General features: G+C 33.4%; 1 protein-coding gene across 4 annotated transcripts in view; it reads right to left on the bottom strand.

The window, feature by feature from the left end:
• Nucleotides 1-27,615, bottom strand: part of Prp4k (Pre-mRNA processing factor 4 kinase) — a 526,475-nt gene that overhangs the window by 392,602 nt on the left and 106,258 nt on the right. For all 4 annotated transcript variants that reach the window (XR_016548872.1, XR_016548870.1, XR_016548871.1 and 1 more), the window contains exons 5-6: nt 25,463-25,556; nt 23,442-23,552 (exon numbers count right to left, since the gene is read on the bottom strand). Coding sequence is in view for 1 of the 4 variants with exons in the window: in XM_090398529.1 (XP_090254655.1) it covers nt 23,442-23,552; nt 25,463-25,556 (205 nt within the window). In the remaining 3 variants the exon portion in view is untranslated. The remainder of the gene's footprint in view (nt 1-23,441; nt 23,553-25,462; nt 25,557-27,615) is intronic.

Below are 27,615 nucleotides of genomic sequence, written 5' to 3'. Positions count from 1 at the left end.
TCATTGCATTTTCTTGCTTCTTACCTTTACAGCATATTTTCCTCAACACTTCATACAATTTTACAGTGTCACCTAATACTGTAATCCTCCTGCCACACACACACTCTCCATGTAATTTCTCCCATTCTTGCCTGCAGATTTTTTATCTATTTTATTTTATTTTATATTTTAACATAATTTCTCAGACAACTTCTTTAATTCTCTGAGACTTTGCATTTTCAAATAGCATTAATTTTATTCCTTTCTTCTATAAGTGGTTATCTTGTTTGATAACAATTTTTGTTATTTTTCTTAGGACTCAAACAATATCTTGCTATCTTATTATATACTATCCTAAAATTTTCCATCTACTTTATTATTGATGTCTTGCAGATTTCTTCTTTCCCATGCTCTAGTTTCTCATTCTCCAAAATTCAAAATCAATCCCAACAGAAAACTTTTATTTTATTTCATTCATTCATTTTTAACTTATATATATATTCGAAAGTTTCTGTGGGAGGGGACATGTGTTTTCATTTTTATCCCAGTTGTCTCTAATTGCACTATTTGTTGACAAATATATTAAACAGACTGCAAATATATATATCTTATCCTTCCATTTTAATTTTTAATCTTTTTATTCCTACACAGCATCAATTTAAATATAGCTGCCACTAAGTAATGATCAGTCCTACATCCATTCCTCACCTTGCTTTAATCCAAGAGTGAGCAAACTTTTAAAACTACCCTTGACTGCAATGTAATCAATTTAATTTGATCGATATGATAGTAACATTGTAATCAATGTTACTATCTGGTGATCTTCAGTTATTTTATATATTTCTTTATGTTTAACACATTTAGGTTGGGAAGTGTTTCGCATGTTTATCGTACCCATGGGACTTCTTATCCTTTGTATGCTGCTTTCACATAGGGTGGGCTCATTGACCAAGTTTAATCATCGTGTCAGTGGCAACTCTGTCGATAGAATTTTATTTGAAGTTAGCATTTGTGATTTGTAGTTAATGACATCGAAGATTTCAAATGCAATTGAACAATAACTTATTTCGTGTAATTGAAAATTTAGACAAATGTTAGGATAATCATTTTTAGTTAGATATTCTGTTTGGTGGTACAACAAATGGTTTTGCTTGAGTCTATGTAGCAGAGTTTCTGTGGGAGAGGACACGTGTTTCATTAGGTGGTGCTATTTTTATCCCAGTTGTCTCCAATTGCACTATTTGTTGCAATTAGAGACATATATATTACACAGACTGCAAATGTCTCTGTACCTTATTAAAACTACTTGTTTTTCTTACATCTGCAGTATAGCGGTTGTTGGAGAGTGTGTGTGTTGTTCACTATATAGGGACAGCTGTTTCCATTCTTTGGACAGTATGCACATAGAAAGTAAAAATTTATCTATTCCTAACTGAAAATTAATCCTTCTATATTCTATAAAAAGAATGCATCTGATGAAAGACATCAAACTAGAAACGTGTGGGAAATCTACATGCTCTACTGATGAGTTTCCTGACCCCCCCCCCTGTCAAAAAAAGAAAAACATTGCATCTGATGAAGTTTGAATTTTTCAAGATTCAGTGAATAATTCAGATGATTTCAATCAGGTATTGTATTTAGAGAGCAGTTCCTCATCTGACAAGGAAGATACTTCACAGAGTAAGGTTCCTGAATTTTCAGTTTCAAATGAATGGAATCCGATTAGTAGTACAGTAGAGAAGACGAGCTACTATTACCACTTGATGCAGAAAATCCATCTGCAGTGTACTCTGTATTTCTAACTGATGACCTAATGGAATTTATGGTAAGAGAAACTAACAGATATTCAGATCAGTGCTTGTCTACAACTCAGGATTGTGAAACTTCAGGTAGACAAGTGAATTCCAAGACAAACTTATTAAGAACAAAAGTATTTATGCATAGACTATACTACTAAGTAAAAATAATAATAATTATTATTATTGTTATTATTATCATTAATAAATAAAAGAATTATCAGAAAATAAAGTGAAATATATAAAAAAAGAAAGAAATATACATAACAAGCACAATAAATTGTACAAGATGATTTGCTTCTCCATCAAAGGTGAGGAGGGGTGTAGGAGCAGATTTTTTATGTGGAGAATTGTCAGTGAATGGAACACATTACCAGAATGTGTTGTTAATTCAAGTAGTGTCAAGGATTTTAAGATTCTATATGATAAATATGTTGTCAGTTGAATGAACCTCCCATAATGAGTCTGCCGACTCCATGGAGGGTGTAACAATAATAATAATAATCACCCGACATGTATTCCTGCCACACCCACACTAATCACCTGATCAGCATTATTACTTCACCCCCAGATACTTATAACACAAGCACACACATATCACATATAATGACACAAATGTAAATTATTCATAATCCATTTTACAGTACAGAAAGGATTTTTATTCATGCCTATTCTTTCTCTTCCTTATATTTGCTATTCTTTATATCTTTTAGTAAATCAAGTATAGTAACTAATAATCAAATATATCATTTTCTTTAATTATTGTTTTTTAATATATTCTGAAAAGAACATTCCTTTTCACCTACCTACTAATTCCACTATGCGGGATTAGTTACAATTGAAGAAACTATCATGAAAAGAGGTGCATGCAGAAACAAAATTGCCAGTAATTCCACTCGCTTTGCCAGATGGCAAAGTTCACGACGAGAACTACGATTGCCCCGACATGAATGTGTTAAATAGGCTTCCTCCCATCATAAGGTTATTCATTTTGTAAAATGCTACCAGTGAATCACCAATATTACCATTCGCATTTCTTTGACTATGTGCTTCATTACCTACTGAAGAGTTAACCAGAGAAGAGGTATCTCAGTCTTATGTGCCATGAGACACAAAGTGATACATTTCTTTCTTATTACAAGGACATTGTCAGGTAGAGAAAATATTGGTTAAAAAGGAAGAAATATATGGGTTTGTCTGGAAAAGGAAATGAGACAATCACATTTCCTCTTTTTGTAGGTAACTTACACCTATAGCCTTTCCAGGTACAATCACATCCATTCAAAAAAGCTTAGTGTCCTTTCTGCTTAGTTCTCACCATATAATATTTACAAGAGTAAATATTATATAAATAATAATATTGTTATTAAGAGCGACCTCCAGGGAACCAGGGACACATTGAGGAAGGCCACTTACTAAACGCACCAGCTATCATACTTATTCTGGAATTCATTCACACTGCTTGCATTCACAACATCCAATGGTAATCCGTTCCAATCATACACCACCCTATGAGAGAAAAATCTAATACAGCATTTAGCCCTCATTCCCTTCTTAGCAGCATTCATTCTCAGTTTCCAAGGATAGCTTCTTGTCCTTTCCCCACCCTCCATAAAATGAAAAATTCCATCAACTGAAATCCTGTAGGAACCTTTCAAACCTTTGTAAGTCTCGATCATGTCATCCCTCTTTCTCCTGTTTGCAATCTACAAATTTTCAATCTGTCTTTATAATCAGTATTCCACAATCCTGATATCATTTTTAACAGTCTCCTTTGTACTCTCTCTCTCTCTCACTGTATCAGAATCACAACAGAAACCCAGGAGACCACATCTGTGCACAGCAAGGTTTTATCAAGGCCTTGTAAAGAAGCAAAATGACATCCTTATCTTTACATGTGAAAGTTCGTTTCAGCACTGCAATTATCTTTTGAGTTGTATTTGCAATCTTTGTTACATGGCTCACTAAACTTCAACTTGCTATCTACTAACGCTCCAAGATCCCTAGCCTGATCAGTTTCTTCTAGCATAATCCCACCAATATAATACAACATTGGATATCCAATCATGCCAAACTACATGATTTTGCATTTGAATTGACATCCATTTTTTCCCATGCCCACAATTACAGCTTATTCAAATTTATCCAGAATGCTGCAAGTACTGCATATCAGCAGCATTCCGGATTACTTTACCTAACTTTGCATCCAAGGCCGTATTCATGGGTGTGCGAACTGTGCGGTGGCACAGGGACCCGCAAAGTGCAAAAAATTTTAAAAAGAAAATCAATTCATTTTTTTTAAATTATTATATAAATTAATATTGTAATTATTATATAGAAAAATATATGTATATAATTTTACAACCAACTATTGTTGTTATAGTAAGTGAAATAAGATCATAGTGCTAGAGCGGTAGTATTTGAAACTACTCTTAGATATATAACAATATCGTACAACATAGTGTTAAATAGGGTAAAGTGCATTTTAAAACAGGTGTTTTTAATAATTTTAAGGAGGTTTTTTTTTATTTTAGTTTATGATTTTATGAACAAGTAAGTACATACACGTACTGTCATGGCAATTTTTTTATGTGACATTACTTGCAAAACATCTCAAAAAATATATTTTGTAAACTGGTTTTAGGTTATCCAACATCAGAATTTTTCTTCAATAGCAGTTTTCAATCTATATTAGGTTTATTAATTTTCTAATATTATCTATATTTTATTATAAAATTAAAATAATTTTGTTTTAATTTATTAACTTATTTTATAATTAAATCTATTGTATTTAATTCTAGAGTATGACTAATCATGAGAGAGATTATTATGGAAGAAAATACCCAAGTGGGCATGAAAAATGAAAGCGAAAACAAGAAAAATGAGGAATGTCAAAGAAATTCACTGTTTAAATTTATGAAGTTGAACTCGTATATTTGTTCAGATATATCAGTTGATAACGGGAGTTCTGAAATAACTACAAATAGTTCTTCGGCTTCAACATTAATTAATAATGAAAGTTCTGAAAACTCAAAAGAAGCGGAGAACATTAAACGTTTGGTCGAACAATGAGTATTGAAGATCCTAAAACTGAGACACCAGAGGAAGGTGAAATATTTACTATTGATGATCAAGCAACATGGCCCAAAATTTTGAACAATGCAACACTAACACAAATTGTACAACATGGTCCAATGTCTCCTCCGACTGAAAACGACTTTCCGAAAGATGACAACAAGAAGTGTTTTTCCACAGCTCACTATGTTAGGACAATTGCAAACGGAGAGAAGCAAAACAGAAGATGGCTTGTATATTCAAACTCTTCCAACTCTATTTTTTGATTTTGTTGCAAATTATTTTCTTCTGATGATAATTTTTTTTATCTAATAATGGTTTTTCTGACTGGCGACATGTAAGTGAAAAATTAAAGTCACACGAATGAAATCCAGTGCACATGAAATGCATGTATTCATGGACACAAATGGAATGTAATTTAAAAAATCACAATACAATTGATCAGGCAAATCAAAATGTCATAAAAAGAATAGTAGCAGCAATTCTTTATTTATCCGAACATAATTTAGCATTTAGAGGTAATTTTGATACTTTGTACACAGCCCATAATGGTAATTTTTTTGGAATCATAGAATTGATTGCAGAATTTGATCCACTTTTAAAAGATCATTTAATGCGATGTTCGAGAAAAAAAATTATAGGTAAGAAACAAAATTCGTATCTATCACCCATTGTGTAAAAGGAATTAATTGTTGATATGGGAACCAAAATTCAACAAAATATTGTAAATACAATACGACAGGCAAAAGTACTATTCAATAATTCTTGATTGTACTGCTGATGTTAGTCATCAGGAGCAAATTTCAGTAATTTTTAGATTTTTACATATATTTGAAGCAGATATTGAAATTCATGAACATTTTTGATGTTTTTAACAACTAATGACACTACTGGTAAAGGTATATATGAAAATATAAAATCACTTTTGAATAAATTAAATCTTAAATTGTCAGATTGTAGAGGGCAAGGGTATGATAACGGAGCAAATATAAAAGGAGTATATAAGGGAGTCCATGCTTACATTTTAAATGAAAACGAAAAGGCATTTTATACTCTTTGTGCCTGTCATAATTTAAATTTGATTTTAGGGGATGTCGCAAAATCATCAATTATAGCAATAAAAGTTTTTAATGCTATACAAAAAATATATACATTATTTGCTGCCTCAACTTTGGAACATATTAAAGAAATTTGTTAAACAATTAACTCCAAAACCATTATGTGATACAAGATGGGAATGTAGAATAGAATCAATTAGAGCTGTACTTTTCATATTCCAGAATTTTTAAATGCACTAAAAGAATTATTTAAAACTGCATCAGATAATACTATCAAAGTAGAAGTGGTTTCAATATATGAACAAATAGATTCATTTGAGTTTATACTAAGCCTTGTAATTTGGTATGAGCTTTTGTCAAAAGCTAATTTAGTAAGTAAAGTATTACAAAATGCAAAAATTCCTATAGACGTAGCAACTAAGCATATTAAAGAGTTAGTGCAGTACTTTGAAGAGCAGAGAATATCAGGATTTGATAGCTGTTTTGAGATTGCTAAAGAACTGTCAAATCTATTAGAAATAGAAATTAAATTTAAAGAAAGTCGAGTACGTCGAAGAAAAGTATTTTTTGATTATGAAATGCCTGATGAATCACACAGAGGTGATAACAAAGATAATTTTAGAATAAATTTCTTTTTTGTAATTTTAGATACTGCTCTATAATCTGTCAAAAAAAGATTTGAATTGTATGAAATTAATAAGAAAAATGACAGAAAATGAATTCAAATTTTGCTGCAAACAACTGTATCAAAAATTAAATAGAGATATTGATGAATCTGAATTTTACTATGAATTAATTATTTTAGAAATATTGTTCCAGAAGATGCACCAATTAATATTTTAAAATTCATAATTGCAAATAATTTGTCGGATATTTATCCAAATATTAATACGACATTTAAAATATTATTGACCAGTCCAGTTACGGTCGCATCAGCAGAAAGGTCATTTTCCAAATTAAAATTAATAAAAACCTATTTGTGATCTTCTATGTCTCAAGATACTGTGGTAGGCAGATAATCATGAGGAATGAGAAACGGCTAGCATACTGAGCCTCTCTAGAAGGCTATTGCTGGACAAAGAAGGCAAGAGGATACCACCTTGTTCTATTTTTCCCTAGTAAGATAGCAGTATGGATGGACATTCTAAAAGATAGTAAAGCACACAATGGTTCAATACTTGTGCACAGCAGGGGAAGAAGCAAGGCTTCCCAGGTCATAAACCAGCAAAATCCTTGTACATTCATTGGGACTTGGAATGTGAGAACCCTCCTACAAATTGGAAAATTTGAAGAGAGAAATGGATAGATTAAAAATAGCCATATTGGGAATTAGTGAAATGAGATGGACTGGAACTGGAGACTTTTGGAGTGGTGATTGCAGAATCATTTATTCAGGTGATGAGATAGCAAAAAATGGAGTCGTGGTGGTTCTCAATAAGGAATGGGGAAGAAGAATAATCAACTCAGTAAAATGTAGTAGCAGATTGATAATGGTAAAACTAGAAGCAAATCCAACAAATATTACAATAATACAAGCTTACATGCCTACTAGCAACCACAGTGATGATGAAATTGAGAGAGTATATGTATTTTATACTATGTAATTGGTGAAGGCAAAGATGGTAGAGAGATGGGAAAGTATGGACTTGGATGCCGAAATGAAAGAGGAGATAGACTTCTGGAGTTCTGCCACCAATTCAATCTGAACATTACTAATACCTGGTATGAGATACCAAAAAGAAGAAAGTATACTTGGAAAATGCCAAGGGATATAGGAAGGTACCAAATAGATTATATTATGACAAGAAATAGATTTAAAAATCAAGTAAAAATCATGCAAAAGTTACCCGGGAGCTGATGTTGATAGTGACCACAATTTGGTTTTATTGAAATGTAATCTGAAATTTAAAAAGTTGTCACAACCAAGGAAAAGGCCCAAATAGAATATAAGTAACTTGAAAACAGAGGAAAACCATAGAAACTTTAAACAGCAAACTGATAAAAGCATTAAAACTGGAGAGAGGGAAAAGAAAAACATAGAGAAAAAATGGACTCATTTGAAGGATACGATCATAAGGGCTGCCAATGACTGCATAGGATTAAGGAAGAGGCAAATAAAAAAACCATGGATCACCCAGGACATTCTAGATCTAATAGATGAAAGAAGAAAATACAAAACCTCCCTAAAGGAAGAAAGCAAAGACAAATATAAACATATAAAAAATATGATAAATAGAAAGCGTAAAGAAGCAAAAGAACAATGGTATACAGAGAAATGTAAAGAAATAGAAGATCTAACAAAGACTGGAAGAATCGATAAAGCTTATAACATTATAAAAGGAATAAGCCAGCAAAACAAGACAAGAAGTACAATTATCAAAAATAAACAGGGGAACATACTTATAGATAAGGAAGAAATTTCAGAAAGATGGTAGGAGTACTTAAAAGATCTATATAGTGAAAAAGATCTAGATGCCAAGGCTATAGAAGATGAAACAAGACTTGATGTGGAAGAAATTGGTCCAACTATACTAAAAGATGAATTTCAATGGGCACTGAATGAATTGTCAGCCAACAAGGCACCAGGCACTGATAACATCCCCTCAGAATTAATAAAATACTCAGGAAACATAACTAAGTCATACCTTTTCAAGATCATAAAGGATATTTAAGAAACAGGGATCATCTCCAAAGATTTTGCACAATGGTCTATCATACCCATTCCTAAAGTAAATAATGCAAACAAGTGTGAAAATCATCGAACAATAAGCTTAATATCACATGCTTCAAAAATACTACTCAAAATTATACAAAAAAGACTAACAAAGAAGGTTGAAAAATATGTTGGCAATGACCAGTTTGGATTCAGCAGGGGACAAGGGAAGCAATCCTAGCTCTAAGAACAGTTATTGAAAGAAGATTGGAGAAGAATCAAAATACTCTGATAGTCTTTCTTGACTTGGAGAAAAAGCCTTCGATAGTATTGACTGGAATCAAATGTTTCACCTCCTAAAAACAATAAAGGTAGATTTGAGAGATAGTAGGCTCATATTTAATCTTTACAAGCATCAAGAAGCCCTAATAGAAGCAGCCAGCAATACAACAAAAACCGCAATAGCAAAAATACGTAGAGGTGTAAGACAGGGGTGCTCTCTTTCACCCATATTGTTTAATCTGTACATTGAAGATGCAATAAATAAACTGAAAGAACTAATAGAAACTGGAACTAAGATAAATGGAATTGATATTAACTGGCTACGGTTTGCAGATGACAGAGCAGTTTTAGCTGATAACAAAAACAAACTGAAAGCCACCCTAACAAAGATGGAAGAAATCATCACACAGTACAGCCTAAAAATTAATTATACGAAAACAAAATTATTAATTACAAATAAAGAATTATTTGTAATTACAAATATTAATTACAAATCCAATGAAAATAAACCTGGAAATAAATAATAACCTACTACAACAGGTATCCTCTTTTAAATATCTTGGAAGTCTTATCACAGAAGATGGGAAAAAACCAATCAGATATTAAAGCACAAATAATCATAGCCAAAAAAGCATTCTATAACAGAAGAAACATTTTTACCAGTAAAGGACTTAGCATCCAGCTCAAAAAAAGGCTAGTGAAAACATACATATGGAGCATTGCATTATATGGTTGTGAGGCCTGGACTCTAACAAAACAAGACATGAAAAAGTTGGAGGCATTTGAAATTTGGTGCTGGAGAAAGATAATGAAAATTAGTTGGACAGAAAAGAAAAGTAATGAAGAAGTTCTGAATATAGTTCATGAAGAGCAGTCATTAATGAAACATCAATAAGAGAAGAAAAAGCATAATTGGACACCATTTGAGGCATGGGGGACTGATTACAGAAATAATGGAGGGGACTGTAGAAGGAAAGAGGCCACGAGGCAGACCAAGAATTTCGTATATAAATAAGATAATGATGCTAACTGGCACTAAGAGTTATGAAGAGATAAAAAGGAAGTCACAAGACAGGATGTTGTGATGTGCTGCTATATTTACCAATTTTTGGATTGATGCACCAAAGAAGAAGAGATGTCTCAAGAACGTTTGTCGTCCCTGGAAATAATATCCATAGAGCATGAAATTGCAAAAATTTGAATTTTGATAGCGTTATAAAGGATTTTATTGATAAGCGCATTAGGTTAAATAAAATTAATATATTAAGATTTCTTTTAAATCTTATAAGTTGTTATTCATATATTTAATTCTCTATAGTAAAAATTTATATTTTTTAAATAGTTTTATATTATTATTTATGTTATTAAATAAATCATTGTTCTGTCGTATTTATATGATAATGTGTACTTACATAATAAAATAATATATCATGTACATACAAACACATTTATTTTTTAACTAATTTTTTTCCTTTACTTAAATTGATGCTAAAGAGCATACTTATTTATGTACATAAATATTTTTCATATTTGATTTAATTAATTAATTAACAAGATATTCTTCCATTTAAAATTTCCATAAATGTTATCAACTTTCAGGGTCCCTGCTTTTCCATTTCACACAAGGTCCCGCAAAATGTAGAAACGGCCCTGTTTGCATCATCAGCAAATAGCTGTATGGTGTCTGTCAAGTCCTTCTGAATATCATTAATGTACAGATTGAATAACAGTGGACTAAGTACTGACTTTGTGGTACACCACTAATTACCTTAAATCTTGCAGACTCACATCACCGGTATACCACTTTCTGTTATCTATCAGTCAGCCATCCTCTTAGCCACGATAATATTTTTCATGCTTGTTCATTTCAAAGTAGAGATTCACTGCCAACTCATTTCTGAATGTTAGCCCTAACCAATTTTTCCCAAATCTTCACCACCCCTCCTGAGATACTGATTGGTCGATAGTTGGACACATTGGAATGGTATCCATACATGGGATTACCATTCATTCTTTCCATTCCTGAAATTATACAGCCTGGTCAAAGGAATATCCAGTTCAGTTGAACACCCTTTTAGCACCTGTGCTGATATCACATCAGTCCTTAATTACTGAATTGTTATTCAGTTTGTGCAACAGCTCTAATACCTCCTCGTCATATACCTAAGTTTCTTCATTCAGTGAAGAGGTACAGTGAACTCCAAGTTGCATACACCAGGTTGATATCTTTTAGCAAAATGGTCACTCATTAGTTGAACAATTTCTTCTGCATCTGTTAACCTCACACTATCTGCATCCAGAAGTTATTCTTTCATATTCATTCTTTCTTTTACTTGCATCATATCAGTACAATTCTCGTGGGTGGTCATTAGCTTGCAGAACAAGTTTCCTTTCATACTCAGACTTAGCTTTCAATAAAACATTTGTGACTATTCTAGCCTACTGCTTATAATTTCTTATTTTTATGCAACAGTCTTCCATGCTGTATAACTGACATCATCCTTATGCATATGGTGTTCCTTCCACAGCATCCTTTACTTACGAATTTCTTGCTTAATAAGATTACACCTCCATTTGACTCCTACCCTATTTATTCTTCAAACTTTTGGGACACATTCTGATATTGCATTATATAAGTATTTTTTAAATGCTTCCCATGCACTGTCAATATTCTTCCCATCCAGCAACCGATACCATTCTGCTGAACTCAGTATACTCTTCAGTTGGTCATAGTTTCCTATTTTGTAGTTCAGCATGTAACCTTTTCTGAATGGAACATTCATAAACTTAGTCACTTCCCAAGTGAGTACCACATGATCACTGTCACCAACCGGAAGCAGCATAGTCACATCTTTAACTGAAATGCCCTATTACACTATAATCAAATCTAACACTCTTTGACCTCGAGTTCCTTCTGTCACATGCTGCTTAAGGAAATTGTCTTGCACCAGCTCAACAAATTCAGTTTTATTCTTCTTGTGAGATTTTACTGCTACCCAACCAATATTTAGATAATTAAAGTCCCCCATTATGATTACTCTTTTTGCACCCATCATCTCTATTTGGTAATGCATTTCTTCATCACTAACAACTGATCTGCCAGGTCTATAAAAACATCCCACTATGTAATTGATCTTGTTAGATTTCACATCACACCAGATGGCTTCAAATTTACTGCCACATGAAATACTGTTAGTAATACTATAATCATAGGTCTCAACACTAACTGGATTCAAATTATCTGATATCATTAGCAGCACATTCCCTCCTCTCCCATCTATTCAATATAGTAAGTAATCCTTTAGAATAATGTTTTAATATTTGAGTATGTGCATCAAAAATCCTCCATAAAGTTGCCTGATCTCTCTCTCCTTCTCTCTCTCTCTCTCTCGCACACACACACACACACACACACACACACACACACACACACACACACACACACACACACACACACACACACACAGACTCACTTCATCACTTTCTCAGAGACACTGTTTATACACTAATTTTGCTTGAACAGCTGAGGGTTATAATCTTTGGGGAAAGCTGAGTGGGGGAGACTGTTTCAAAGGACAGAAGTAGATGGAATGAAAGAGGAGGCAATGAAGTTGGTTCAGTGACTTTCAAGATGGACTTTAAAAGGGTGTTGGTTAGCAGCGGCTCTTTTTAATGATTTTTGGAGGAGAGTGGGGGAATAATAGTGGCCAATTCAGCAGAGCTTATACGTTGGTTAGACATAACTGGTAATTAATTTACGGAATTAACAACGCATATAAAGTAAATTAATTAAAGATAACTTTAATGAATCACTTCTATATTTCGACAATGTCACATTGTCATCTTCAGGAACATAAAGATATGGTATGTGCACTACAGGAACTAACAAAGCAAATGAGGCAGAAATTAAGACACTAATTTTGTTCCTAAAGTCCTAATGGTGCCCTCTTGCGGGCTAATTTGGTAGTCTTGGCCGTTGGGCTGAAGTTCTCATAATGAAAGTCTCCCAAATTTGGGGCAGTTTCATGCACCCAAATTTGTTGAGGTTAGGAACGTTTTTTAGAGCTGCTGAAGATTCTTTGAATAATCTTTCGTATTTAAACTTGCTGCGATGGATTATTTTTGTCTTCTTCCAACGAATTTTATGGTGGGTATCTAAGGCATGGTCTGCCAGCCCAGAGCGGCTGTACTGGTGAAACCGGACGTAGTCTTGGTGTTCTGAAATCCTGATATTTGTTCTGCCTGTTTGGCCAAAGTAGGACAATTTGCAGCTGCAAGGGACCTGGTATACACCAGGTAGGTCTAGGGGAAGTGGTTGGTCTTTGGTAGAGCGGATAAGGGATGCCAACTTTTTATATGGTCTGTAACAGGAAGTAAGGTCATATTTCTTGAGGATATTAGTTATTTTTTCAGAGGTGAAGAGAGATCAAGAAATATGGTCAAGAAATATGACCTTACTTCCTGTTACAGACCATATAAAAAGTTGGCATCCCTTATCCGCTCTTATCCCCTACATCCAGGGCACCTCTGAAAAAATAACTAATATCCTCAAGAAATATGACCTTACTTCCTGTTACAGACCATATAAAAAGTTGGCATCCCTTATCCGCTCTACCAAAGACCAACCACTTCCCCTAGACCTACCTGGTGTATACCAGGTCCCTTGCAGCTGCAAATTGTCCTACTTTGGCCAAACAGGCAGAACAAATATCAGGATTTCAGAACACCAAGACTACGTCCGGTTTCACCAGTACAGCCGCTCTGGGCTGGCAGACCATGCCTTAGATACCCACCATAAAATTCGTTGGAAGAAGACAAAAATAATCCATCGCAGCAAGTTTAAATACGAAAGATTATTCAAAGAATCTTCAGCAGCTCTAAAAAACGTTCCTAACCTCAACAAATTTGGGTGCATGAAACTGCCCCAAATTTGGGAGACTTTCATTATGAGAACTTCAGCCCAACGGCCAAGACTACCAAATTAGCCCGCAAGAGGGCACCATTAGGACTTTAGGAACAAAATTAGTGTCTTAATTTCTGCCTCATTTGCTTTGTTAGTTCCTGTAGTGCACATACCATATCTTTATGTTCCTGAAGATGACAATGTGACATTGTCGAAATATAGAAGTGATTCATTAAAGTTATCTTTAATTAATTTACTTTATATGCGTTGTTAATTCCGTAAATTAATTACCAGTTAATTCAGCAGAGCGCTGTCCATGAAAGTATCTGTAGAAGAGGCACAAGGCAGAAACTGAACATCTGTGAGAGAGGGATTGAAGTGGGTATGTGGATCATTAATTAGCCAGACTGCCCTAATCGGGACAGAATTGAGCAATCTTAGAGAAGATTTTGGTGTGCCACCCAAATATGGGAGCAATATTCCATGGCTGGGTGGATTTGGGCTTTGTATAGAGTAAGAAGCTTGTAGATAAACTTATACATTGGTTATACATAGCTTTTAATTTGTCAGGAAATGACAACGTATACTAGAATATTAATTATTAAAGTTTTGATTAAAGTTTTTAATTAATATTCTAGTTTACGTTGTCATTTCCTGAAAAATTAAAAGCTAGAGTACAAAGCTGTGAAGTAGTGTCTTGTGTGAAAAAGTACACCAATTTTTTTGGCAGCTGCAGAAGCTATAGTTGAAATGTGGGTTATGCCATGAAAGATCTGAGGTGCAGGTCAGTACAAGAAGGGAAATCTGATTGTGCTTAGATATCTCAGTATTACTGAAGGTAAGGGGAAGGCATGCGAGCTCTTTCTTGAGAGAGATCAGACCGGACTGACACATCTTCAGAAGACTTTTGTCTTCTGCTGATATTGAACCACACTTTGTCCAATTTACAAATGACATTAAATATTGATAATCGCTTCAAAAGTAAACAATTTTCAGTTTACATGAAACAAAAAATTACCCAAATTTAATGATAAAAATTACTATAATCACAATTCTTGCTCAATGAGCATGAAGCAGTTGGATACTTTAATTGATATATTTCATCCATATGGCTTTGGGTGATTAATGGAATAAGAAATTATTGCACAGCATTAGAGCAGTTGGGAATAGTGAATCACCTTTCATTAAAGATATTTTCATTATATTATATTTTATTATTATTTTATGTTGTTTAGTAGGTGTGAGGATAAAGGATATTAGTAATGGTTCAGTCATTCTTACTTAGCTTAAAGATATATGCACACATACATATCAGGCGAATATTCCAGGTGTGCTAGGGTGATTTCCCTGGGTGTGCACTGCACACCTAGGGAAATCATCAATGTTATATTTTGCATTTAATCTTGTTAAAGACTCCATTATTTGTTTCCTGGCTTTGCATGATTCCTAAAATTAACCCCCCAAACAGTCATGTCTATAGACGTCAAGCTAAATCTAGATATGATTCTGTAACACCTGTTGAATAACATGGATAAGTGCAATTTGGTTTCACTATTTCATCCACAATATATTAATGCTTCATGAAGAGGACACTTTTCGATGCATAAAAACTGCATCACATTCACGTTAATAGCCTGGTGTGCGGTCACAAATACTAACACCTTTGAGCCCTTTAAACAGACAGGAAGATGGCATAGCGTGTCAAATTTTCAATGGCCCAGAAGGTGAGGCAGAGTGTGCACTGAGACAATAGCACCCAGAAGTCGTTAGTGGCTGTGACTGGTTATTGTGTACTGTTTCTGTTTTCTGAGTTTCATCTGTTTTACATGAGTGAAGTGTGAACTGATGTTTTATGACATTGATAAAGACAAGTTTTTAATATATATTTATAATTCCTTTAAATAATTTATAACCCTTTTTCTTTTTGCCCATATTTACAATGGGAAACAGTATTAACAATGTACTGAATGTCCCATTTTCTGCCAGAGCTTTCGAGGATTCTATGTTTATAGTCAAATGAGGCTGGACTTGTGAATAATAAGTAAAGTAAAATAAACTATTTCAGCATTTCTTTGGTTCAGTCCCGAAAAATAATAATTTCCCAGGTTGCTTTACTTTATCAGATTTCTGCGTATTATATGGCTGTATTTAAAAATCATATCAAATTTCAAATTATCCATGTCTCACTAAAGTATTTGGCAATGATAATCTAATCTCACCACAAAGTGTAAACCTTTTGTACTTATCACATAAATGGCGTACATCAAGCATAGCTATTGCTCATTTGACCTTTATGCTTTCCATATTTAAAATTATATTAATTGATAAATTTAAGTATTTAAAGTTTTCCTACAATTAATTGCATTGGACTAATTAAGATGAGTGCTGATGTGCTATGCACCATAAATTAATAATTCATACATCAACAAAAATGCAATCATATGGTCAAATTGACATGAATTTTGTAGCACACAGGTTCCATAAGCTACACAACAGCACACCCAACCTAAATGGGCATGCAATAAGGACAACCTAAGTAAAACAAAAAATGGTAAATCAGCAGGAGAAGATGGGATAAACTCCGAACTGTATAAATTTGTTGGAAAAAAATTTCATCAGAGATTATTAAAATTTTTAAATAAAATATATACAAATGGATAAATATCGACAAATGAAATACAGTATAGTAATACCTATATTTAAAAAGGGGGATAAAACAAAGCCTGTTAATTACAGAGGTATTAGCTTATTGAATATATGCTACAAAATATATAGTAGAATATTTAACGAAAATTGAAAATATACAGTGAAAAAATATTATTAGAATGTCAAAATGGATTTAGAAGAGGACACTCTACAATGGATGCAACTTTTTGTTTCAAGCTACTTATAGAAAAAAAGAAGAGAATTAATTTAGAAACTCATATTTTGTTTACAGATCATGAAAAAGCATTTGACAAAGTGAAAAGATATATATTGTTTGATATATTACAAAGAATAAATGTACCTAATATTTTACCACATGCAATATTGAATATATACAAAGATAGTGAAATAAAAATAAAAATAAATGAAAAAATGTCTGAAAAACAATCTATAACCGAAGGAGTAAGATAGGGATTCCCTTTGTCTCCAACACTTTTCAGTGGAACACCTTAAACAACCCTATCTATATGTTCACTGGGCATCTGCAGATGGGGTATAGTCACTCCGATGCTCGGTGACGTGCAACACCAGACCTCGCGCCATGTAGTCCTGTTGTTTGCTTTTCTGGAGACCTCATCTCTTTGAAGATCAGTTGCCACGCACGCACACCATCCATCTCATTGATGGTCTACCCCTTCCTCTTTCTCCAGGAACTTTACCTGCTATTACTGTTCTGAGATGTCCCCCTTCCATCCTTTCAATGTGCCCAAAATATTTTAAGTTTCTTCTGTCAATATCTTTAAGGAACCTTAAAGTTCTACTGATCTTTTCTTACACCCATTCATTTGTATGTCTTTCACTATATGATATCTTCAACAACCATCTGTAATACCACATCTCAAAAGCAGATATCCATTTTTTATCTGACTTCTTTAGGTTCCAAGTCTCATATCCATAAGTTGTTGTTGGAAAAACAGCTGCATCCAAAATCCTCAACTTTGTTCCCATGGAGATAGATCCATCCTTCCAGATTTTAGACAAGTCACTGACTGTTGTTTTAGCCATTCCTAACCTTCTTCTGACATCTTCTGAACAGCAATTCTTCACATTAATAATGGATCCCAGGTGCTCAAACTTGCTGACTTCCTCGATTCTTTCTCCATTAAGGAACACTTGTTTCTCAAGAGCTTCCCTGTTTGTATTTCCTTTGAGAAACATAATCTTTGTCTTGATAGGATTCAGTTGAAGTCCTCTGTTATTAATGATCTTGTTAACTTTGTCAAGAATTAGTCCAAGTTCTTCCATGTCATTACAAAGGAGTACTGTATCATCAGCATACCTCACATTACTGATCGATCTACCTCCTATCCTAATTCCTGTCTTGAGCTTATCCAATGCTTCACGCATGATGTCCTCTGCATATATATTAAACAAGTGAGGAGAAAGTAAACATCCTTGCCTAACTCAGTCAATCCAACACCTGTTCTTACTGTGGCTTCTTGCTCCCTATACAAGTTGGCTATCAACCCGATAGTATGTTGAGGAAAATACATTCTTTTCATTACTTCCCACAGTTTCACATGCTCAACACAGACAAAAGCTTTAGAGTAGCCTAAGAAACGCACTACCATAGGGAGTCTGAATTCTTTATATTTTTCTATGATCTGTCTAAGGCAAAGAATTCTGATCTCTGGTGCCCTTACCTTTCCTAAAACCTGCTTGTTCCTTGGGCATCTCTGCCTCAACTTTGGCCTCCATCCTATTTAGCATGATCTTCAATAAAATTTTACTTGCATGAGATATTAAATTAATAGTTCTATAGTTTTTGCACACCTTCATATCACCTTTCTTATGTAGTGGTATGAAACACTCTTATCCCTCCATCCCCTGTGGCTTTAATTAACTCTGCTGGGATTTCATCTGCACCTGGGGCCTTATTGCTGTATTTGGAGGAGGTTCCAAATCAAAATTTTCCTGGTGAGAGGGCTCCACATTTTCTTTATCCACTCTACTGTACAGTTCCTCACTTTCCATCTGTTTTTTTTTTTTTTTTCAACTCTTCTGTTTTAATGCTCCATTCCTGTCTTTGATGACATTCAATTTGGGCTTAAACAACCCAGGTATAGAAATTTCCCAGAATAACAAAATAAATATGCTATTATTTGCAGATGATCAGGTAATAATATCAGATAAGGAAGACAATTTACAAAGAGCAATATATAATTTAAACATTATGGTAGAACAGTTTGGAATGAAAATATCCATAGATAAAACTAAAACAATGGCATTTTGTAGACAAACTCCAGTTAGAAGTAAAATAGTTATTAATAATAAAATAATAGAACAGATAAATACTTTCAGTTATCTTGGATGTGAAATATCATACGAAGGAGAAAAAGACAAAATTAAAAACTTCCAAAATTTTTAGAGATTATAGTTCTGATAAATAGAACACTCAATCCAAATATATTACAAAAGTAAACATGCTTCAAAATATACAATACTTTAGTATTGCCACAGTATTATACACCAGTGAAATTTGGGCAATAAATAAACAAGATAAACAAAGAATAAAAACAAGTGAAATGAGATTCATGAGAAGAACTGCAAAATACACATTATTAGATTATAGGGACAAAGATATTTTAAAACAACTAAAAACAAAATCAATAGAAGAAAAACTAAACAATTATACACAAAACTGGATAGAACACGTAAATCAAATGACCAACACCCGATATCCTAAAAGAATAGTAAAATATAAACCAATTGGAAAGAGAGGACCAAGGAGACCTCAAAAAAGGATATTAGGATAATAAGACCAGAACAGACCAATATGAACCCCATTTCCAGATGTTTCATATAAGACAGGGTTGTTTCAAAGAATAGAATTTTTAGTGAGGATTATTAAATAAGAACAAAAGTGACTTTGATGAGTACGAAGTCAAACTGTAAACAGCGCTGACTGTCATACATCCTGTAACAGGTATAAAATAAAAAGCAAGACCTATGAGTACTCATCTGTATGATAAGTGTGATTAGCAATACATGAAGTAAATCACTAAGAGTATAGCCATGTTTAACCCAATCTCTGTGACTTAATATTTTCCTGACTCATTATGTCTCATGCATCAGCTATCTCTACCATTCTTACAATTCTGAAAATCATTCTGACCTGTTTAACTTCTTATCCTTGAAGCTTGATCTGATACAGTCATCAAATTTCTAATAGTGAAGTAATCTTCTTTGTTGACTTAAATGTCCACACTTCTAACTGGCTCCTTTTTTTCCAATTCAACTGACTAAGCTGGAATACAAGCAGAGGTATTTGTTTTTAACTGTTACTTACAGCAATTCACTCATCTCCCAACCTGAATCCCTGTCAATCACCTCCACTTACACAACACTATGGATCTTTTCTTAATCAGTTATTCTTTCAGGTACACTGCTGAGGGTATCTGAAAGGTATAGGTCTCAGGTAAAGGCAACTGCTCTGGCTGGAAATTCAGATCTCAATCTCATTCAAGTTTTATCTCTGGTGGAATGTATCTCCCCCCCCCCCCCCGAGTCATTCACAACCTCATGTACATTGGCACTACAACGAGTGGAAAGACGGCTGAGACTTTTACTCCTCCTCTGCATGGTCAGACTACTGTTTCCATTCTACAGATACTAGTGACCTTGTTAAAGAAATTATCCATGTAAGGATAGAGGTTTTCATTACTCTCTCTTTTCAAAGTCGCCACCCTATATCAAGCATGGTTTTCCAAAATTTGTGCTGGGGCAGTCTACAAAAAGAAATCAGCTTACTATAAGTCACTTGAGACAAAAACTCTAGCTTCATCAACAGTCGACAGTGAAGCTTGAAATACTTACAAAACAATAAAAGGGCTAATCCAACATTGATAAGACTCACCACCTGTGCCAATGACAGTAATGCCTTCTAGTCTCTTGCAAAGGCTGTTGGATGTAACTTTCATCCAACAATACTTCCCCTTTTTCACCCAAGTAGACAAAGCTTGCGTTTGAAGATACTTCAAATGCAAAGCTTGTTTGCAATATACTTAGGTAAAAGATTAAAAAAGAATATACGGTATTTGTCACATTATAAGATGCATGGTTGTATTTGCCGCATCACATTTTTCATGTTGAATTTTTGGAAAAAATATTCTTTGCAGTATAAGATGCACGAATTATGCATCAAATTTTTCATGTAAATATTAATTTCAAGGTTGTCCTGACTCATTTACAGCATTTATGATGAATCTGTGCAACTCGATAATTTTATTTTCAAATTCATCTGGCATTTTTTGTGTTAATTTCTTTTTGCATGCATGCATAAATCATTTCTCTTCATAAATCTAAAGCACTGTGAAGCCAACCCTATAAATTCAATGATATTTCTTTCTGTTGCCAATAATTTTGCTTGTTGAATAATCATTTTTGTAGATATGCAGCAACCTGATCTCCTTTGATCCACTGTCCAAATTTTTAATTCATTTTCAATTTCTGGCCATTTTGCCGGTTTTCTGCAGAGATTGTGTTTTTTTTAGAATTTGTTTCTATTAATTGTTGCTCTTGTTTCCTGCAAGTCTGTTTGTACCATATTTTTTGTAGGCAGAGTGCCACTCTACTGCACTACTGCCATTTTTTTTTTTTTTTTTTTTTTTTGCGTACTCAATCACACTACGCTCAAATGCAATCGTATAACTATGTCTGTGCTTCGTAGAATCCATGGGTTATAAAAAATACAAATATAATAATATATTGATTACTAGTTTAAATACATGACTGTTAACGACCATGCAATCATCGACAAATGATGATGCACTGTAACTGCACATACACGAAAAAACACATCGGTGTATAAGATGCACTGGTTTATAAGACACATTTGGCTTATAAGATGCATTTGTGATTAAAATTTACCTGACAATTAGGAAGCATCCTAATTGTCAGATAAATTTTAAGCACAAAAGAGCGCGTCGTATAAGGCGAAAAAATCAGTAACTTCTTGTCCATTATAATACGCTTTATAACCCAGTGGTAAAACTTAACCTATCTCTGTTTTGGAGGATTTAATACTATGGTGACGCATATTTTTATTATTTGTATATAGGAAATATATGACTTGTAGATTGATTTAATCATATCATTCTGGATCTGGCTCTCATTGATGTGACATCAATGGGATACTGAAGCAAACAATATGAAGCCAACAGCTGCTATATAGGAGATAACAAGCTGTAAAGATACTTCATGTGCAAACTTTGTTTATATACACATGGGTAAAATATTAAAACAATAATATAATTTCTTGTCAATTTCAATATACTTTATAATCCAGTGGCGAAACTTTCTACATCTCTCTCTATCATACACAAAATAGTTTTCTAAAGTGATTATCTGATTTTGAGAAACCAGAAATTGCTTACTAAAGAGAGTTAAGAACTGTAAACTACAGCACCCACATAATCATATACACCAAATTCTTGCTACAGCAAACGATGTTACAAACTTGTTCATGATAACAAAGTGCCTAAAAAGTCTTCTTCAAGTCTTAAGTACAATGCTATGCTAAAAAATTCATTATATCAAACTATTTACTATACAAAAAAAACTATCCCTGCAGTCCCTATGAGTTTAATATAGTGATAGTCAACTATATTTCAATTTTATTTACAATTATTTTTTAAGAAGCTGCACTAGTGCCTATATGTAAAATGTATCTTGAAAAACCTAGTATCACTTACTAGGTGTAAATATTTAATATGCTCAAATAGAAAATAATAGAATTTCCATAGATCAGTGAGTTGATGATGCCATGCAAGTGAAGTGATCTGGATCTGAAATCATATTTAGGATGTGAAGAATCTTTATAAAGGCTATTCAAAATTAAGTGGATAAAATACCACATTATTTCTTAGCCGAATAAGAAACTCAAAGATAGGAAATCTAATCTAAGAGTTTCATGCTGAATATAGAAAACTATATAAAGATCGGCGAATCCAAGTGTAAGCCAACATCTGGTAGTGCAATGCAGGGCGACTTCGCCGAAGTGAAGACTGTTGGCTCTATTTTAAGTAATTGTATTTGTGCAACTTTTTTGGCAACTTGTACAGTAAAGATATAAGTTCTGACCATTGTATAAAACCTTAGTATTACATCTAGGTCTACCTACTCACTCATAAGGTACAACAGTATTACATCTCCTAGGAGCTGTGTTTTACATTATGGGAAAATACTAAGAACAGTGATCAGAGCTTACTCCACCTTTACTACGAGTCGCCCTGCATTGCACTACCAGGTGTTGGCTTACGCTTGGACTCGCCGATCTTTATATAGTTTTCTATATTCGGCATGAAACTCTTAGATTAGATGTCCTATCTATGAGTTTATTATTCGGCTAAGAAATAATGTGGTATTTTATCCACTTAATTTTGAATAATTTTACTTCGCCGAAGTAAAATTATACTACAAGTCACCCTGCATTACACTACCAGGTGTTGGCTTACACTTGGACTCACCCATCTTTATATAGTTTCCTACATTCAGCATGAAACTCTTACATTAGATCTCCTATCTTTGAGTTTATTATTCGGCTAAGAAATAATGTGGTATTTTATCCACTTAATTTTGAATAATTTTACTTCACCGAAGTGAAGCCTGTTGCTCTATTTTCAGTAATTTATAAAGGCTTTTTAACTGAAGATGAGTTCTGGTCTTATATTTTTTTTCATTCTGTTGTTAACAGAGAAACTGACAAACAAGTCAGAGAATACATCTGACAGAATTAAACACCAAATTAACTATCACATTTTAATTAAGCTTATATAAAGCCAAATTACTTTAGCATAACGGACATTTGAAGTTAACATGTTAACAAGAAGATAAATGATAAAACAAATTTAAAAACCATCAACAAATTAAAGTTTTCATTTATCATATGATTAATTAACAATAAATTTCTCATTCAGCTATGTGGTCAATAAATTAAAATCAAAATATAAAAGCACTCAGAAGTAAAGGTGGAAGAGCAGAAAACTTACTTGATCTCCTATCCTGGTAGAATCAGGAGTACTGGTTCCACTGTTTTCTGAATGGAAAGGAGAAGATACTCCACTGCCAGAATCTTTATGGTGAGTGGCTACTCCTAGTTTCTAGATCACAAAATAAAAGAAATAAATATCATTTGCACAGTTCATATAGTTAGAAACAACAGTACTAAACACCAATGGTTGCAATTATGGCAGTAACAACTAACTAACAACATCAATATTGTTAAATCCTCACAAATGCCAAAGAGGTGCTATCAGTAAATCAACAAACACAGGAAATCTATTTTCAAACATCTACACAAATAGAGTATCCATATTTTTCTGCTTTTGTTTATATATATATATAGTCCCAAAGACAAGAGCTCCCAAGACCTATGATGCACAAGGGCATATGTGTGTGTGTGTATCGGTGATTAGAAGAAAGAAAGGAATTTGTGGATTTGTTTTTTGAAATACTGAAGATTTTTATTGGGGAAACAGTATGAGGAAGACTGTTCCAAAGAAAAAAGTGGAAGCAATGAAAGTAGAGGATGAGTTTGGAGTTGAATTGTGTATGTATATGATTACAGGAAAGTGGATGGATGGTAACAGCTAGTTCAGTAGAACAGTGCCCATGGAAATACCTATAGGAGAGACATAATGCAGCAGCACAGCATCTGCAGGAAAGTGACTGGAGAGAGTAGTCATAATTCAGTACTGTAGTGTGATATTCTTTTCTTTTCGATGATCATCCACAATGCTCCAGCTAAAATATGTAAAGTAGTGTGTGTAAAACAGAACTTTTTGAGCCTATTTCTATCGGAATTGGAAGATAAACTTTCTTCGACTTTCAAGAAACATATACTACTAAAACTTATTATTATATTATAGAAAGTTTTTTCACTTGGTTGTAAATTAAATTAAACTTGCCAAAAAATTATATTCTTGTTTAATCCTTTATCCAAATGTAAGCAAACAAAGTCTGCACATGAGGTATCTTCATGACCAGGCTACTTTTACACAGAGCTAATGACTTCACATTAATTGACTTAGTAGTCCATAATGCAAAGCAACATCCTTTCTTTTCCTATAATACTATACAATATAGAAAGGGCCACTACTCAGACTGGTTTTGACCTTCATTAAGGTCTCATCAGTAAGAGCTAGACCCCAAAGAGAATAAATTTCTCCTTTATGAAACTATTTTTCAACCACTTTCCTTATTTATCTTCCATTATTCTATATGCATCAAAATAGATTTCCAACATACACACAATGCTCATTATTCTTTTTGTGTATGTGAATGCTTTGAAATATAATAGAGTATATCCAGTTTTTATTTAATCTGTGTTTCTGCTGTCACAGTGCAGGCAAGTTGATTATTTTAAATAATGCTATGAAAAATGCAGAAATGATCTGAATGCAGAGATAAGTTCAATTACTTACATAATACTAGGACAATGGTCAATTTCACATTTCTCATAAAGACAGTAGCAAGACTCAGATAACATGATTAAATTTTAGATTTTTTTATTTTTTTTTAAGAAAACATATAAACAAACAGTGAAGTTTTAAAATTAAACTGCCAATTCATTTAAACAAATTTTGATAGCATCGCTGAATATAATTTAAATGCTAATATTGAATTTAATTTATAATCAAGATTCAGTAGTCAAAAAAGAAAAACAGTTACACCACAAACATGTTACTCATGTATAAATAAATGAAAATTTGTGTTTTTGTTCAAATCTCATGAAACAATAGTATGTCACAATAAAAACAGGATAATTTTAAATTCTTTTTCTTTCTTTTATTTTTTTTTCTCTCCTTCTGAAATAAATGAATGTGGGCTATCTGAACACATAGTTATATTCATCTTATAGTTAATACCTGGAAAGCTATAGCAATTTTTTCCAACAATACTAATATACGACAAGTTTATGACTTTCTGTGGATGGGATTCACATGAAAGGAATTTTATGTTACTTTTTTTTAAAACTGCTTATTTACACATCATAAATAAAATCAGATACCTTAAGAAGTTCTTGTCTTTGCTGTCTTCTTCTTTGAATGACTACTTCCTCATCTTCCTCTTCCTCATCTGTTTCAATCTCAACATCTTGTAGCCTGTGAATTAGAAAAATTACTAAATTTTTTGTGAAATGTGATAAATTTTTATGTACTGATTCAGAAAACCACAGTCATGTTGCCCCCCCACTGATTACACCTCTACTTTTATAAAAAAAAATGCTGTCCATTTCAAATCACCAGTAAAAAACCACAAACTTAAAAATTCAGACAATAGTTTTGATGTCACTTCATTATTTACTAATGCATCACTAACAGACACTCTGAATTTAACAGTCCTCCTGATATCTTTGAATTATTCAAATTTATTATGTATGCAGATTATTTGAAAACCTGGCAATAAAAAAATTTACAAACAGCTTAATGGTACTGCAATGGGTTCCCCTCTCCCCCTTTAGCAACTCTTATATGGAAAACTTTGAGAACAAAGTACTTACAGGACTACTTTCAAACCCTTTGTAGTTACATTTTGTTGATGATCGTATCATTTGGCCCTATGGCCAAGACATTTTGGATTCTTTTGTAACTTACTTTAACAGGTAAACAACCTAAAATTCACTTCACATAGTAAAAGAATCAAATAACAGTCTGCTTTTCCTTGACACATTAGTTATGTCTTCAAGATGGTTCACTATCTTTTTCCCATTCATAAAACACCCAAAGATATCTACATAAACAATCATATCATCGCCCAACCCAATAGTATTGGATTTCTAAAAACACTTACACACAGAGCCACAGCTATCTGTTATAATAAAGCAGTCCTTTGCACAGAACTCGGCTATTTTGTCAAACTTTCTTGGCTAATGGCTACATCTTTTGCAAAATAGATAAAATACTACTTAACCCCCTACACCCTCCCCCACATACACAAGAACAAAACACTATTATTCCTATTCCATATATCCAGGGTACATCTGCAAAGATAGCCAAACTACTAATAAAATACAGTCTTCACACCACATTTAAGCCACCTGTCATAACTTTGATCCATTCTCCTAAGTACAAATGCCATGCTCTAACATATCCTGAAGTGTACGAAGCTTCCTGTGACTTAGCCTACTGTGGGCAGACAGGAAGATCTGTTAACATCTATCTTGGAGAACATAAGAAATACATTCACTACCATTATTATGGTAAGTCAGGACTGGCAGACAACACTTTGGAAACCGCTTCGCACAAGATTAGATGGAAGAAACCAATGTGCTACTCAGAAATCATTAAAGGTCAGAAAGACTATTTTTAGAATCAGCAATGACTATGAAGCATTCCCCAACCTCAACTATGGCAGCATTAATCTGCTAAAAAATTACGAGACTATCATTTTACAAGGATGTGCTGAAAAGCTGTGACAATCACCATGAAGGAATTGAAGTAGAAGCATGTAACTTACACGTTCTATACAGGTGTTACAATGCTGCTGCATCATTTGCAATCCTCTGAGAAAAGTCTTTCCCTTGTCGCACAAACCAGTCCTCAGCTGCAGATATGTCTGCAGTTGAGGTAAATTTTGTCATCATCTATGGTAAATTTTGTTCCTTTCAAGTGTTTCTTTAAATCTGGGAATAGGAAATAGTCAGATGAGGCCAGGTGTGATAAATAGGGTAGATGAGGCAGACATTAAAAGCCCAAGTTCTTAGGTTTCATGAGCAGCATGAGCAGGTGCGTTTTTCTGCAAAAGCAACATGCCTCTGCTCAATTTTTCTTTCAGTACCTCCAATTCCTTCAGAGATGTTCAATAAACTGATTCTGTAACAGTTTCACCTTCTTTGAGGTACTTGGTAAGATCACACCATCCATATTCCTGTGTAAATATCTTTTATTGATGACATTATTATGTTATTTTTTTATTATTATTACGTCGGACTGCGCAATATGTAATACTTTTATTTATTTCTTCGTTAATATCGTATTTATTATCGTAGTTATATATCGTTGTTGCTTGAGTAGTTCTTCATGCACAAAAATCCTTTAGTCAATAACCTTTGATTTACTCCCTCCACACACACACACACCCATCTCAAGACTGCAAGTATGCTCTTACTCGTGTTTGAACTGTAGACTTTAGGAAAAGCCTCTGGCTGGAACCAATTCCTTA

This window comes from Typopeltis vanoorti, chromosome 9, assembly GCF_054136105.1.
Source record: "Typopeltis vanoorti isolate ZY-2024b chromosome 9, IOZ_Tvanoo_1.0, whole genome shotgun sequence".
In the NCBI taxonomy this organism is placed as follows: Eukaryota; Metazoa; Arthropoda; class Arachnida; order Uropygi; family Thelyphonidae; genus Typopeltis; species Typopeltis vanoorti.
Note: the sequence above shows the minus strand (reverse complement) of the source record. Positions and strands in the feature narration are given on the sequence as shown.